Here is a 15,107-nt window from a genome sequence, read left to right as displayed (position 1 = left end):
AAACCTAGAAATATTTGCAAATGTCTTTATAATCTCAGTGCTTACAGTGAATGGGTACAGAGACCCAGCAGTACAAAACACCAATCCTTGAGCAGCAAAGCCTGAAAAACTGATTTTCTTGCCAGTGTTTTCAAGTGCTACCCATTTCCCCACTTCAGCAACATGAAGGATGAACTCGCTCATCTGCTTGCTGATAACGCTGGGAAGTCCTCTGGGTTGTCAGGGTCAGGAGCCTCGTCGCCCACCTGTGAGCAAGTAGCACTATTAGCCATTGGTTAGGGTTATGATATAGATATATACATATATATAGGGTTATAATACTCACCTTCTCCAGCTTGGTTTTGGCTCTCTCGGGGTAGCTGGATAGACCGCCACGAGATCCTCTGCCTCGGCCTCCTCTAGACGGGCGTCCCAGACTACCAAAGTTGATGTCCATGAGAGAGGTGATGTCATTCACAGACCGGCGGAGGAAAGTACATTCGCTGTCCATTTCCTCCACATGCCCCTTGAGATGCTGAATTCAGATAGTAGATGACCAATTAAATGTCCAGTTTACTTATTCATATTTTTAATTCAAGGTATTCTTCTCTGCACTATCTGGGGAAAAAACAAATGACTGGCAGCGCGTGGTAGACAAAGGTTTTGAGGCCTCATTTGGGCAGCGGATGTCTTGCATGTGAAATTAATAGAGTATATTTTATGGCTACTTGGATTGTGTTTGAACTCCCCCCCATATCAAAAATTTAGTTTATCTGATCCACCAAGCTTTGTTGTACATGGTGATGCATCGGTAACAAAAGGTCCCATCACTCAATGTTTAAGTGCATTCCATCTGGTGTTTACGTGTACAGGAAGAATTTGGGAGTGATCTAGGGTTGTTTGGCCATGAAGTGTCTGAATGTTTGCAGACTCACCTCCATATTTTTGGAACAGTGGATGACTTTGGCCTTTGAAGGAATTGTGTTGTCTGCTTTGCGGATATTGAACTCTGCCTTTGAACGATTGACCTCCTGCAAGGCCTTCCATTCATCTAAAGTCATCTCCATGGCAACCTGAACCACCATTTCTCCTTCTTCCCCAGACGTTGCACTAGAAGACATTTTTACAACTTAAAAAAAAAAAGTGTAACAATACGCTATGCTTTACAAAGATGTCTATTTACATGATCGATAAATCAGCCCCCATGTTTGTACATGATACTCACATGTCCTGGTTGTCTTCCACTGGTGTTTGTGGCTCCTCAGTCGTCGCATCCATAAATTCGCTTTAAGAACAAAGACAACCCCCTTTAAAAGTTAACTAATTTGACAATATGCACGTTGTAGACAGAAACACACACCTTGCTGGTTCGTCCACACTACCCCAGTTCCAGGGACCTCGGCCACCCCTCTTCTCATTAGGTGAAATACCTCTGCAGGAAGTGGTTAACAACGGGATGGGTCTTAAAATCTCTCAGGGTGTAAATAAGTTGGCGCTTACGTTCCATTGTGTCGGTCATATTCTCTTTTGCCCCTGAGGATGAAATTTTCAGAGTTCCTTGTGTATCCTCCTCTTCCACCTCTCCTGGCTCTTCCTGCAACTTGGCTTCGGGAGTCAATATCCAGATCATTGAAAGGCCTTTGGGAGAAAATAGATGTGACTTTGTGTACTATTTCAGTCATTCCCTGCTGAGGTACAGCTTACAGTGCGTTTTCATCCAATCAGTATTTTTTTTACTTTCCTACATTCAAGTCTTGATGTTGAAATGCATTATATAGCAGGTTAAAATAAACACATTTAGATTATTATCAGCATTTAAAAACCCTTTGTTTCTGAATTCAACCAGTGTTTATGATGAACACCTAAATATCCTGTGCTACAGTATTTTAATGACTATGACTTTGAGATGGAAAGTATTTTTGTCAAAGTGGCATTTGGTGTAAAAGCTGTTGAATCTTGAGATTTGTAAACTTACTCGGGGATAGTGAACTCCTGTTGGGACACAGCTGGGTTGGCCTTACGCTCCCCAAAGACTCCCATCTTTGAGCCGCTTGTCAGTTCTGCTCTGCCAACTCCTCTGGCACAGGTTGTCTGCTTGCAAACTAGGAAGAAAAAGTGGTTTACTCTTAAATGTTATTTCCAACGTCTATTCTCTTACTGTATAGCAGGAGGGTTCCTGCAAAGCCCCCCTTAGGAAAGAGAATACATTTTGACCCCCCACTTGCTACACCTACCGTAAATAAGATTGCTATCTATGAAAATTGTATAAGTATAGCTAAAACTGTATTCTTTTTAACACTGACTAAAGGGAAGCAATATAAACAACTAACTACTTTTTACAGGATTTATACAGGTTAAATGTTTGTCTGAGCAGCAAAAAAACAAAATGCATCAAAGTGTCTGGGGCAAAAAAAAAAAATCCTTATTTGATCACAATTACCCTTTACAGCTCACAAAGCAAAGTAGACAGTAGCCTACACTTGGACACAGAAATTAGTTTGTTCTCAGAACAAACTCACATCATATTGTGATATCCATACATAATATGGACGTGGCGAGGTTTGTCACGTACCTCCATCTGGTTCTGGAAGCGCCATTTTCACAATGGGCATACGCCTGTCCCTCTGAGATTCCTTCTGGCCAGGTTTCTTCTGCTCGGCCTTTTTTTCGTCCTCCTCTTTCTTTTTCTTTCTCTTTCTCTCCTTCTCGCTCTCCACCTCGCTAATTAAATCCAACGGGTCCCTGTCGTCGTCGGGAAGATTCCCGAACCTGTTGGCCACAACGCAGCCGTAGGCGTCAGGCAGCATCTTAATCTGGAGGGAGAGTAAAACAACAACAACAAAAAAGCAGGTGTATAAATCCCGTCGTATAACTGTCATTGTGAACAGTAATTATTAAAATGAACAAATTTGCAAACCAAAGTTTTCCTCCGTCACTGCTAACAGAACCGACTCTTTAGTGTCCATTTAGCCTCGAACAAACGCGTGACAAATTCCTTCCACTTATATAAATATTTTGCACGTGCGCATGCAAACGGTACCACGCCCCCTCACGAATACCCATAGCGTTGATTCGGGGTGACGTTACACGTGAATGTGGTTTATTTCCGAGAATGTTGGGGGATTTTTGAATTCACACAAATGCCGTTGTGACTCCAAAAGACGTAAACAAAAGCATAAGACTTTATTACTTCTGTTACGGGTGGTATTATAGTACCATCCAGTGGATGTTTGATATAACTGCATGTTATGTCAGTCGAGCAACCTCCCGACATGCATTGCGTGGGCGCCGTTGTTGATTCACTGTACGCTGAGCCGAACAGTAAACGGATGCTCGAACAAGCTATAAGTGTGGTGCTTTATTAATACAACACACACTCACAAACATGGTGTCAGAAGTGGACGTACATCGGCGCTGGCGGCTACATGGCGCTAGCGTGTGAGTTTATTGTGCTTTACAGTGAATTTCTGAGACTCTGGTGCTGAACCAGGAAATAGGCATGGCCGCTAACATTCCCCCTCCAACTCCGATGACACTCAGCGGCAATCTGAGTGCGAACTGGGACATTTTCCGAGCGGAATATGAAGATTATGCTTTAGCAACGGGGCTGGTGAGCAAGCCCGGGGAGGTCCAGGCGGCGACCTTAAGGAGCATTATGGGAGCTGAATGCCGGCATGTCTACAAACACAACCTGACGCTGACGGACGTGGAGCGGGCGGACGTCTCTGTCATTCTGGATTCGCTGGAACAGTACTTTAAACCTGCAAAAAATGTGATCTATGAGCGCTACATGTTTGGCTGCTGTAAACAGGAGGATGGTGAGCCAATAGACTGTTTTGTGACTCGACTCAGAGAGAGAGCTGCTGCCTGTGATTACGGCGCCTTGAGGGATGAGTTGATCAGAGACAAAATAGTTATCGGCATTGCAAATGAGAGCACACGTAGACGGCTGCTACGGGAAAAGGACTTGACGCTTGCCAGCGCTATCGAAGCATGTCGAGCAGCTGAGTTGAGTGATCTGCAGTTGAGAGCTATTGAGCAGGAAAGATCTCACTTGGACAATGTCAACGCCGTAGGAAAACATACCTTCAAAAGACAATCTAGCACTGCGGAGAGAACGAGTGCTCATCCTAGATTACAGGATGTGAGTCCTTCCGCATGCAAATACTGTGGCACATTGCATGGGAGAGGAAAGGAACATTGCCCAGCATATGGCAAGAATTGTAATGCTTGTGGAACAGCGAATCATTTCGCAAGAGTTTGCAACAAAACGAAAAGAAAGGAGGGAAAACTACACATAGCTGAAGGACTGAACATGGACAAAGATAGTTCCGAGATGGAAACAAATGATGTGTATGCTGTGGAAAGCATTGGAGCTGTGAGGACAAGAGGCAAAAAATGGTTTGTCAAACTTCGGCTGAACGGAGCATTACAGAAATGCCAGATTGATTCGGGAGCTACTTGCAACGTCATGAGTCTCAGAGATAAAAAGAGACTGGCTCCAAAAGAAAAACTAAAGCGGAGCAACACCACCCTCAAGCTGTATTCAGATCATGGACTTCCATCATTAGGAGTTTCTACTATGGACTGTGAGGTGCAGGGCCACACATACAAATTGGAGTTTGAGATTGTGAATGCACGGCAGCTGCCATTGCTGTCAGGCTCTATGTCAGAAAAGATGGGGTTCATACATTTCACCATTCCAGAGGAGCTCAGAGTGGAGGAGCTCAACACAGTCATGCACAGTCTCGCCAAACCTCTCGCCAAGGAGACAGTCATCACAGCATATCAAGATGTTTTCACGGGTAGGGTGGAGGCACTCCCCGGAGAAGTTCACTTTGATCTAGATCCAGCGATTCAGCCAGTGCAGTGCGCGCCACGCAATGTCCCTGTGGCTTTGAAAGACGCTGTGAAGGCCCAGTTGGACAAATATGAAGCAGAAGGACATATCACGTCTGTCAGTGAACCGACAGATTGGATCAGCAACATGGTCATTGTCAGGAGACCAGATAAATTGCGTATATGCTTACAGCCGTATCACCTCAACCGCGCACTCAAGCGATCGCATTATATCATGCCCACGTTGGAGGATGTGCTTTACAAGCTACCTAAAGCCAGAGTTTTCACACTGGTTGACGCAAGAGATGCCTTCCTGCAGTGTAAGCTGGATGAAGCCAGCAGCTTCATGACCACGTTCTGGACTCCTTGGGGGCGGAAGAGGTGGTTGAAACTTCCGTTTGGCGTGTCGGTGGCTCCGGAGGTCTACCAGAGGAGGCAGCACGAGCTGTTGGCAGGGCTTCAAGGAGTGGAGCCTATAGCGGATGACATCCTGGTGGTGGGCTGCGGTGACAGCGATGAGGAAGCAGACAGGGATCATGATGCGAAGCTAGTAGCCCTTCTTGACCGCTGCCGTCAGGTCAAGTTACGCCTTAGTATCAGGAAGCTTCAATTCAAGGTGTCTGAAGTGCGTTTCCACGGCCACATATTGTCAGCGGTGGGTCTCAAGGTCGACCCAGAGAAAGTAAGGGCTGTTTTGGAAATGCCAGCCCCAACAGATGTCAAGAGTGTGCAGAGACTCATTGGATTTGTTACGTACCTGGCCAAGTTTCTTCCACAGCTATCAGAGGTTTGTGAGCCTCTGAGGAGACTCACTGACAAGGACGCAGTGTGGCACTGGTTGTCAAAACATGAGACAGCTGTCAAGGAAATAAAAAGACTTGTGACTATGACTCCGGTGTTGCGGTACTACGATGTCACGAAACCCGTCACAGTGCAGAGTGACTCCAGTCAACATGGCCTGGGTTGCTGTCTGATGCAGGAGGGTCAGCCCGTCGCATTTGCGTCAAGGGCGCTTACGCCCACGGAACAGAACTATGCGCAGATAGAGAAGGAGTGCCTTAGCATAGTGTTCGCCTGCCAGCGTTTTCATCATTACCTTTACGGTCGAGATATGGTCACGGCGGAGACGGATCACAAGCCCCTTATACCCATCTTCGGCAAGCCTCTTCTGAATGCCCCCAAGCGCTTGCAGAGCATGCTTCTTGCTCTCCAAGGCTACAACTTGCAAGTGGTTTACAAGCCAGGGCCGGACATGTTTATGAGCGACACACTGAGCAGGGCAGTTGTGTCCAGCTCACACCCCAGGATGGTGCGGACGGAGCATACAGTATGCAGTATGGTGGATGAGCAGCGTGCAATTGAGCACATAAATATGGCTGACTATCTCAACGTCACGGACAAAAGATTGGTGCAGATACAGAGGCACACAGACAAGGACGCACAGCTGCAAGCTGTGAAAGCTATCGTTCTGAACGGCTGGCCAACGATTAAGGACGACGCTGAGATGGCGGTGAGAGAATACTGGCCCATCAAAGAGGAGTTGAGTGTTCAAAATGGTGTGTTATTCAGAGGGCAGAGAGTTGTGATCCCTAAATCACTGCGAGCTGAAATGCTGGCCAGAGTGCACTGCAGTCACATTGGGGGCGACGCTTGCTACAGACAGGCACGGGAGACTTTATACTGGCCTGGCATGCAATTTGACATTAAAGACTATGTCAGTAAGTGCACAATATGCAATGAGTACGCTGTAGAGCAACATAAAGAGACAATGCTGAGCCATGAACTGCCTACACGCCCGTGGCAGATTGTGAGCCTGGATCTGTTTCAGCACGGTGGGAAAGAATTCCTGCTGGTGGTTGATCATTACTCAGATTACTGGGAAATTGATGTACTGCCGGACCTCAGTGCGGAGACGACGATTAAGCGATGCAAGGCTCAGTTTGCCCGGTATGGTCAACCCGACAGGGTCATCACTGATAACGGGCCTCAGTTTGCCTGTTCTCAGTTCCGACGGTTTTCAGTGGAGTGGGAGTTCGAGCATGTCACCTCCTCGCCGAGACATCCTAAGGCCAATGGGAAGGCGGAGGCGGCTGTGAAGATCGCTAAGAATCTGTGCAAGAAAGCCCTTCGTGAAGGAAAAGATGCTTGGAAAGCGATATTACAGTGGAGAAACACCCCGACAGAGGGGATGGACAGCAGTCCTGCACAACGTCTGATGGCACGGCGCCTGAAGTCGGCTTTGCCGGTGGCTTCCGCGCTGCTCGAACCGCGGGTTATTGTGGGCGTGGTTGACAAGTTGCGCCACAGGAAACAAGTCTCCAAGCTCATATACGACAGATCTGCAAAGGACTTGCCTGAGCTCTCGGTGGGTGAGGCAGTTCGAATGAAGCCGCTGCCGGGTGACAGGACGGGCATTTGGCGCAGGGGGGTGTGTCTGCGGAAAGTCGCTCCACGGTCCTACCTGGTGGAGGTCGAGGGTGCTCTCTATCGTCGCAATCGGGTCGACTTACGGATGGCGGAGCCGGTGTCTTCGCAACACTCGGTGACTGGTGTGGAGGAGTCTGCGTCTGGAGGCATTGGGGTTCAGGCACCGAGTGAAATGACTGAGGATCAGTGGAGGTTTTCTCCTCAGGTGGCTCAGGGCCGATTTCCCAGCAGTTCGGGTGCGCCAGATTCTCCTAGGGTCTCGGAAACGTCATCTGTTCCATCGTCAGCACCATCTCTGTCCCCTGCTCTGTCGCGTTATGGCCGCCAGATACGGCCTCCCAGCAGACTGGACCTGTAGGTTCACAGGGCCTACAAGGGCGGCTGGGGGGGGGGCGTTCTGGTTGTGGAGGGGGGGATGGAAGGGGAGCTGTTCTACTGTTGATGTTCTACTGTTACAATGAAAAGTTATTACTTGTCCGGTTCGTTAATGTTATTATACTGTTGATGTTCTACTGTTACAATGAAAAGTTATTACTTGTCCGGTTCGTTAATGATATTATAAAAGAGTTTGGAGTTTGGGGCACTTAAAGAAAAGGGAGATGTTACGGGTGGTATTATAGTACCATCCAGTGGATGTTTGATATAACTGCATGTTATGTCAGTCGAGCAACCTCCCGACATGCATTGCGTGGGCGCCGTTGTTGATTCACTGTACGCTGAGCCGAACAGTAAACGGATGCTCGAACAAGCTATAAGTGTGGTGCTTTATTAATACAACACACACTCACAAACAACTTCTGTCCTAAAATTTATTATTTTAAAAATGTTCTTTGTATTCAGTTTTGTTGCCTTTCCCCCCCTCGTACATTTCCTGGTTAGTCACCGAATAACTCACCTATTTGCCTGTGTTGTATTGGTTAAGCCCCTGCAACTTTTTTATTTTATTTTATGATTTAAAATATTTTAGATTCATGTAATCAAGTTTACAAATATGAATGAGTTCACAAGTCAATTTTGTGTTCCAATCCTATCTCTGCTTGAGATGGGTGCAGGGTAATTCTTTCATTTACTTGCACTGTTTGTCCATTGCACTTTAGTCACGCCTTAACTATTTTGATTAACAAGACGTAAATCAAGTGAATCAATTGTTTTTAAGCACCCACCCGCGTGTCCCAGTAGGGAACTAATCCTGGCGCTGTCCCTGGCACAACTCGAAAAGAAGTGTACATACCTCTAAGTCTGATGATGGCGCCACAGTACCAGTAAATAACAGCAACAAATTCTGGAAATGAAGACGTCCACATCTACTGTACAGAGGGGTTTTTGAATGGAATTCCTAAACCAGGAAAATTCTGTTCGTTAACTCATAAATCTGTTAAAATGGGGGAATTAATTCAGTTTCCATTGTACAGTTAGTCCTTTGTCTATCATGGTAGTGATCTTCAAGAATTCCCTATTATAAAATCCATGTAGAGACCATGTTCTGTATATTATTCATGTATAACACAATGCATGTAAAATATGCATATAATGAAAGGGGGTGGGAGGTATTTTTGTCCACCTCTAAACTGTACATATTTTGGCAAGAATCATAGAAGTTGACGCAAGATTTTCTTTCGTGGCCAGTGGCCACATTAAATGACGTTTCTTTCAAAATGCGTGTGACGTCACGCACCCTGTGATCCTGATCAAATGAGTCTCTTTCATCTCTCTCATCTACAAACAAATCGGGGATTTGCGAAGGAAGCAATGATTTTTTTCTTCTGGTTGCTGCAGCGTTGTTTAGTGCGTTTTAGTTTGTTTTGGTTTGTGTAGTTGGTGTATATCACTGCGCACGATTTAGTGTATGTCGATTTTTATTTTAGAATTGCTTGACTTATAAAAACACAAGTGAGAATTCACAAGCATTTAAATTTCTCGTTGCCCGAGCCACAGTGCTTCTTTTGCTCTGAGTGCATCCGCTTTAATTACGCAACAATGGCAACTCAAAGCACCAAGAACGTTCTTATGCGTATACCTTTAAATTCACCCCTACGTCAACAGACGAATCGTGTGCGCGGGAAAAGGCCGCCATCTGCTCGTCGCCGCTGTAAAATCAACCGCCTTTTACCCTCATTGGATCCATCCAGAGCGCGCGTGCGGCGACATCCGCCTCCTTGGCCAATCCGGGCGGCCAAGCGCCAGCGCGCGCGCCCAGAGTTCAAACCTGATTGGACAAAGGGTCTCGACCAATCGCAACTGCTGAACTTCGTGGACTTCCTGGCTATGGCGGAGTCATTCGCTCAATGGGCTCAGCCAAACCCGCCCCATTGGTTCCCTTCGTCGAACGGTGGGATTACGCTACAGCCGATTGGTGCGTTTACTGCTCCGGCGCGATTTTGCAACACCGTGCAATCACTCCTGTGAGCGCACACTGCTCAGACTGGACTCGCAGCTTCGTTGTTGGACACAAGGCGCCGATTAAATCTACGAGAGGCGATATCTAACGGAGTTATTTTTTCTGCCTATTGGAAATGAAGGACGTATTTAGCCCGGATTAACACGGTGCGTCGATTTTAGCATTAAATATATATAAATTTAATCGGGAGAAAACCCAGGAGAGCCGTTCGGATTTTCAGATATTTCCGGTAGTTTTGACGCGCAAGGGATGACCGACAAGACCCCTCACGTTATCTTCTGCAACGACTCACCCAAGAGGGTCCTGGTGTCCGTCATCAAGACCACCCCGATCAAGCCCCAGAAGGTTGAAGCCATGACGCCCGCGAGCCCGGGATTCAGCGACTTCATGATTTACCCTTGGAAATGGGGAGAGAACGCCCACAACGTGACACTGAGCCCGGGCTCGCTGAGCGGGGCTTCGTCTCCGGGCGGGCCGGCCGGGGACGTCGACGCGGCTTCTTCGCCCGATCAGAACAAGGTACGACATTCGTTTTCAACTCGTCGTCAACGCCGAAACAGCTGTGAGCGTAAAATAGTGACCACACCCCAGAGTAGAATTCGATTCAATTTGACAAATAATGTGTTCATCAAAAAAAAAATAGAAAAACAGAAACGCCCGCGCATTCGGGCGTGTCTTAGTGGATTTAAACCCCTTCCTGGTTTCCTGACCAACAGCTCACATTCATGACGTCTTGCTTGGCGCCCAAAAGAAAATGCAGCCGGAAGTGTGTTGTTTGAGCTCTCGCGATACTACCAGCGCGCGAGGTAAAAACAAAAGGCAGACTCTTGGAGGTGGTTGAACGCTTTTATGTTTACTTTTCTTTTATCTTCTCATTTTGTCGTTATGATGAGAATCGTGTTTTTCGTTTGGCCGATCGTCGTTCAAAACGAGATTTGAGTTTTCCGATCGAGTTTGATTGTTGTATTTCTAGGACCCCTTTGATAATAACAGGGGTACGTGTCGAGGGGTTTCAAAAATATGGATAAAAAGGCTGTCAGAATTTTACACTGCCGCATTTGCGTGTATATTTTTTTATTGCTCTTGATTGTATTTACCTTCTCTTGTTCAGCTATTTAAGATGACCACGATGTTAGGAACAGCCCTCTGTCAGTACAGCACAGCGGTGTGTAATCATCTGTTTGGTTGAAAGCCAATAGAGTTATTATTCAATTGCATGAATATCAACAGTTGGATAATCAGGTACCATCTGTCAGCATATTGATGAGTATTTAATTGTTCGGATTGTCATTATACATAGCTGGCATAGATGGCTAGATGACTAAAGGAACACCATGTAGTTGTAGTAAAACTTAGTCATTTTGATCGAATGAAGTAAAACTGGAACATTTACACTTGTATGGCACATCACAATGGTTGGGAATAATCACCAATTACAGTTGTTGCTACAATAACAGACATGCAGTACATTTAATACTGCGCTGACGTTGCCAATTATAAATATGCATTATTTTCAGTCAAAAATGTTAATCAACTCTTATTTTTGTTCTCCCTCTATTGTTGCATGTAGTGTTTGAAAATGAATGATTTTAATGTGTATTTGTTGTTGTGGTCAGGATGGCATTCGCAGAGGTCGCCCTCGAGCTGACACAGTACGGGAGCTGATCAGCGAGGGGGAGACATCCTCCAGCCGCATCCGCTGCCACATTTGCAACCGAGTGTTCCCCAGGGAAAAGTCTCTCCAGGCCCATAAGAGAACACACACAGGTTAGTTGTTAGTGCCAAAATGTATGTGTAAGGTATATGTGGAATACTGAAGGATTTTTTATTTATTTTTTTTACATATTAGCGTATCGTAAAATTGTGTTATTGACTAAATGACAACACTGATGAACTTACCCATCAGGTGAGCGCCCGTATTCGTGCGACTACCCGAACTGCAGCAAGGCGTTCGTCCAGAGTGGTCAACTGAAGACCCACCAGCGTCTGCACACTGGAGAAAAACCCTTCGTCTGCTCAGAGAAAGGTGCCATAATTGTTATGTTGCGTTTCATTGGAAGTACATGTAACATTACGAACGCTGCCAAAGTGCAATCTATTGGTGTCCTACAAACTACTGTCATACCGTAGATGGAAAAAATACATTTGTACGCATGAAATTTTGATGTGGCTTTATCACTTATTTCGCACAAGGTGCATTTTCTTGAACTGCAATGCTACATATTGAGTTAATAATGTACAATATGTATTAGCATACAGCAGCTTCCTTGTCCGCTTGTTACTGAAAATCAAAGCTGTTTCTTGTTATTTAACTAGACCATTGCTACCTCACATCAGCTGTGGTAAACACAAACATCTCAAGGGGTTTACCAAATATGTTGTTTTGTCATCAAGAGTGTGGCAACCGATTCACGCACGCCAACCGTCACTGCCCTAAGCATCCATTCTCCCGTCTGAGGAGGGAGGAGCCAAAGGAGGCCACGGGGAAGGCGCAGTCTGTGGACAACAAGGCAGTGGCAGAGTGGCTGGCAAAGTAAGACGACTTCCATTTCATAAATGACTTCAAGGTGGTTTTTGCTTTCGGCACGTTAGGGGGTTCAAATGCTGCTGGTTCCTCGCAGGTACTGGCAGACCAGAGAGCAACGTGCCCCTACCACCTCCAATACCAGGGTGAAAGGGCAAGGCAAAGTCAGAGCGCAGGACCAGGAGCAGCAGGATCCCATGGAGTTCTTCCAGTCTGATGAGGAGAATGAGGAGGAGGAGGAGGAGGTGGCAGAGGAGGAGAAGGGCAGCCAGGGGGGAGCTGCCAAACGCCGCCTCCAGGAGCAGCGGGAGCGTCTCCACGGTGCTCTCGCGCTCATTGAGCTAGCCAACAATTTGTCGGCCTGAGCGCCCCCCCAACCCCCATTACTTCTGTCCAGCCCCAGTCTGCCTTCCTTGTTTTGTAGTGTGCTGAAGCTCGACCACCATCAAGTACAGAACTACTTGTTTCTTCTTGACTTTCAAGAACTGACCTGAGATTAGTGTTCACAACATTACGCACAGCATCAGTCACTCTCCTCCCTAGGAAGGCACAAGCTAAAGCACCTTATTCAGCTTCCATTTATCCCTTTAGGCTGCTATAGTAGACGTACTTGTATGAAGAATGTCGCTCTTCTCCAGCCTTTTAAAGGCGAACAAAGAGTACTTACGTTGTTTTCTTTTGCACTTTCATGGTAACAAGTTTTTAAAGTTATGTTTTCAAGGGGGTGACTGTAAATATGGTTGGAAGTTTTGCGAACAGGGTGCATGCCCCATAAGTCGGACAGTCGTGGCCTTCCGGCATGTCAGGCAATGGGAGGTGTTGTTTTGAGGAGTGTGGACATTCAGTTGGACATAGGTGCTTGTGTGTGCTTGTAAGAACGACAGGTAATCATTGCAAGCCTAATTCACTTTTCACAGCGCCGTCATCTCCCCGCATTGGATCTGCATCACATTGCGTGCACTCAAAACCTTTTTCTACCAAGCAGTGTAGTAGATGGATTTTTTTTTTTTTTGGGGGGGGGGGGGGGGGGGGGTGAATTTAGATAATGTATTTTAAAGCCTTCTCATTCTTCCCACCTTTCTACTGCAGTGAGAAAGGTCAAGACAATATTTTTTTGGGGTGGCACTTTTTGTTTCCTTCACATTCAGATTATCTCGTGACATGAAAGCATAAAGATCAGTCAGTGTCTCAACATTTCTACCACTGCTTGGTAGAAAACAGTTTTCACACTTGAGTAGCAGAGACAGTGGTGTGATACTAAAAGGGAAGCTCTTAAAACATGTCAGTTGATCAGGCTTTTCTTTTCCAAGCAGCTGCTAATGTAGCATCAGGATGTTTAGCTTTTGTCATCTTTTATAATAAAAGCTAGCAAGTTCTAAGAGGCTCCCAGCCACCTCTGCCATCCAGATTATACCTTTGGGGAATGTTTTGGTCAGTATTTACAAGAAAAATGAAGCACTTGTGTGTGGGTTTTTTTTTTTTTTTAATGTTGGATTATGCTTGCAATGTTTTTTTGTCTGATGTTTTGGTAGTGCTTGCTGGGTTTTATGTTTGTCTTTTACGCTACACTACACAAAAAACAACTGCGTCAAGGAGCTTTGTAAAAGCCCGACTTGTCCCCTTCTCCCCCCGTTTTTGGAAGGAATGAGCAGCCAAACTTTTATTATTAATATTATTGGCTATGGAAATGTCCTGTGAGCCGAAACTGGAATTTAGTTGTTGATACTTAAGTCACCAAATGTTTGTTGTAGCCCCATTAGTCTATTTTTAAGCATTTCTAACCCTTAGTCTTTTTGTGTGAATGTGGTTTGACAAAAATAATGGCATTTAATATATATTACAAATTCATAGAATAATTTTGAATATGCACAATTTCCCAACATTTTGAACTTGGAATTGTAGAATCTGTTCTTTCTTATGTTATAACCCTCACAGTCCTTTTTCGAGTGATTCTCGCTTGCTTGTTAGAGGTTTAACTGATAATCATAAAAGGCTTTGGCTTCTGATAAACTGTACACTCATAACATTGTTTTCAATAAACATTCACGGATTCTGATATGCTCGTGTTGTGTGTGTGTAGTACTGTATACAGTAGTTTTAAAGGGATTCATCGAAAGAGCCAACATTGGGTAGGGTTTAACCGTTACAGTGTTGATTTCATAAACCATTACTGACCCCCATAAACACCCCCAAAGTGTTATTTTCAAAGTGCAATTTTCCTTCACTGATGTATTTCAAAGCAGTCCTCGCTTATTCTGCGCACTCACACCAGCTCCGTCCAAGCAAGATGAAGAACTCTCATGATGACGGAAGAATTCTGTACCTCCCTCACACCACCCGCACAAGAGTAAACACAGAGTTGAGGAGAGATCATGCACCATGTAGGCCAACTAAACAGCAACATTTCATTAATGAACAAACGTCATGAAGGTGGCGAGACAGCTGCACATTAAGAGGTGTGGCCTCAATAGAATGAGGTGGAAAGTAGAAAAATACAATCTAGGCCTATCCTACATGATTTTGAGGTTCCTGTCCTCCCGATGCACCCGATTCAAATGATCAGCTCATCAGCAAACTCAGCAGAAGCCTGAGTCAGATGATTTGAGTCAGCTGCATTTCACGAGGGAAACATCAAAACATGCAGGGTAGGTGGCCCTCGAGGGAGCGGATTCAGACATGCCTAGTCTTTGTCCTTTAATCCATGGGTTCTCAAACGTTTTAGAGTCAGGGACCCCTTTTAGAAAGCAAAATTTCCAAGGACCCCATTTGCAAATGTTTGCAGACACAAAACAAACAAAAATAACATTTAAAGTGCCCTTTTATTCACCAACAGATTTGATCTGATAACAGGTATATATTTGTTACTTTTCAGCCATACTAAAGTTGACAAAATAAGAAAACTGGGTCAATTTTCCCCAAACAGCATTATAAAGTAAAAAG

At 45.4% G+C, this 15,107-nt stretch overlaps 2 protein-coding genes across 4 annotated transcripts; one reads left to right on the top strand and one right to left on the bottom strand.

Annotated features, from left to right (window-relative positions):
- Positions 1 to 11: 11 nt before the first annotated feature.
- Positions 12 to 10,088, bottom strand: LOC148429636 (intracellular hyaluronan-binding protein 4.S-like). Of its 3 annotated transcripts, none has more exons than XM_088433971.1 (9): positions 9,936 to 10,088; positions 2,552 to 2,792; positions 1,955 to 2,081; positions 1,480 to 1,617; positions 1,340 to 1,411; positions 1,205 to 1,264; positions 915 to 1,089; positions 326 to 514; positions 12 to 245 (listed from the first exon to the last, which is right to left on the bottom strand). In XM_088433971.1, exons 2-9 carry the CDS (start codon positions 2,784 to 2,786, stop codon positions 180 to 182), a joined length of 1,062 nt encoding a protein of 353 aa, XP_088290097.1. In that variant the 5' UTR covers positions 2,787 to 2,792; positions 9,936 to 10,088; the 3' UTR covers positions 12 to 179. The 3 variants fall into 3 exon arrangements, with proteins under 3 accessions (XP_088290097.1, XP_088290090.1, XP_088290081.1); XM_088433964.1 differs by lacking the exon at positions 9,936 to 10,088 and adding an exon at positions 8,477 to 8,581; XM_088433955.1 differs by lacking the exon at positions 9,936 to 10,088 and adding an exon at positions 2,897 to 3,052.
- On the top strand, positions 9,649 to 13,168 carry znf367 (zinc finger protein 367). Its single transcript, XM_088433987.1, has 5 exons — positions 9,649 to 10,162; positions 11,260 to 11,410; positions 11,550 to 11,669; positions 12,038 to 12,176; positions 12,265 to 13,168. The coding sequence occupies exons 1-5, from the start codon at positions 9,893 to 9,895 to the stop codon at positions 12,530 to 12,532; spliced, it is 948 nt and encodes a 315-aa protein (XP_088290113.1). The 5' UTR covers positions 9,649 to 9,892; the 3' UTR covers positions 12,533 to 13,168.
- The last annotated feature ends 1,939 nt before the right edge of the window (positions 13,169 to 15,107 follow it).

Source organism: Hippichthys cyanospilos, chromosome 1 (genome assembly GCF_059441005.1).
Source record: "Hippichthys cyanospilos isolate Australia breed blue-spotted pipefish chromosome 1, RoL_Hcya_1.0, whole genome shotgun sequence".
Taxonomy (NCBI): domain Eukaryota; kingdom Metazoa; phylum Chordata; class Actinopteri; order Syngnathiformes; family Syngnathidae; genus Hippichthys; species Hippichthys cyanospilos.
The sequence above is the reverse complement of the archived record's forward strand: the minus strand, read 5'-3'. Positions and strand labels throughout refer to the sequence as shown.

Excerpts from the sequence above, each read along its gene's own strand:
- LOC148429636 (XM_088433971.1), bottom strand. The coding sequence starts at position 2,786 with ATGCTGCCTGACGCCTACGGCTGCGTTGTGGCCAACAGGTTCGGGAAT. Across the intron at positions 1,412-1,479 it reads TATGACCGACACAATGGAAC|AGGTATTTCACCTAATGAGA; the intron begins GTAAGCGCCAAC and ends CACTTCCTGCAG. Across the intron at positions 1,090-1,204 it reads GTGGAAGACAACCAGGACAT|TGCAACGTCTGGGGAAGAAG; the intron begins GTGAGTATCATG and ends AATGTCTTCTAG.
- znf367 (XM_088433987.1), top strand. The coding sequence starts at position 9,893 with ATGACCGACAAGACCCCTCACGTTATCTTCTGCAACGACTCACCCAAG. Across the intron at positions 11,411-11,549 it reads CCATAAGAGAACACACACAG|GTGAGCGCCCGTATTCGTGC; the intron begins GTTAGTTGTTAG and ends CTTACCCATCAG. Across the intron at positions 12,177-12,264 it reads GTGGCAGAGTGGCTGGCAAA|GTACTGGCAGACCAGAGAGC; the intron begins GTAAGACGACTT and ends GGTTCCTCGCAG.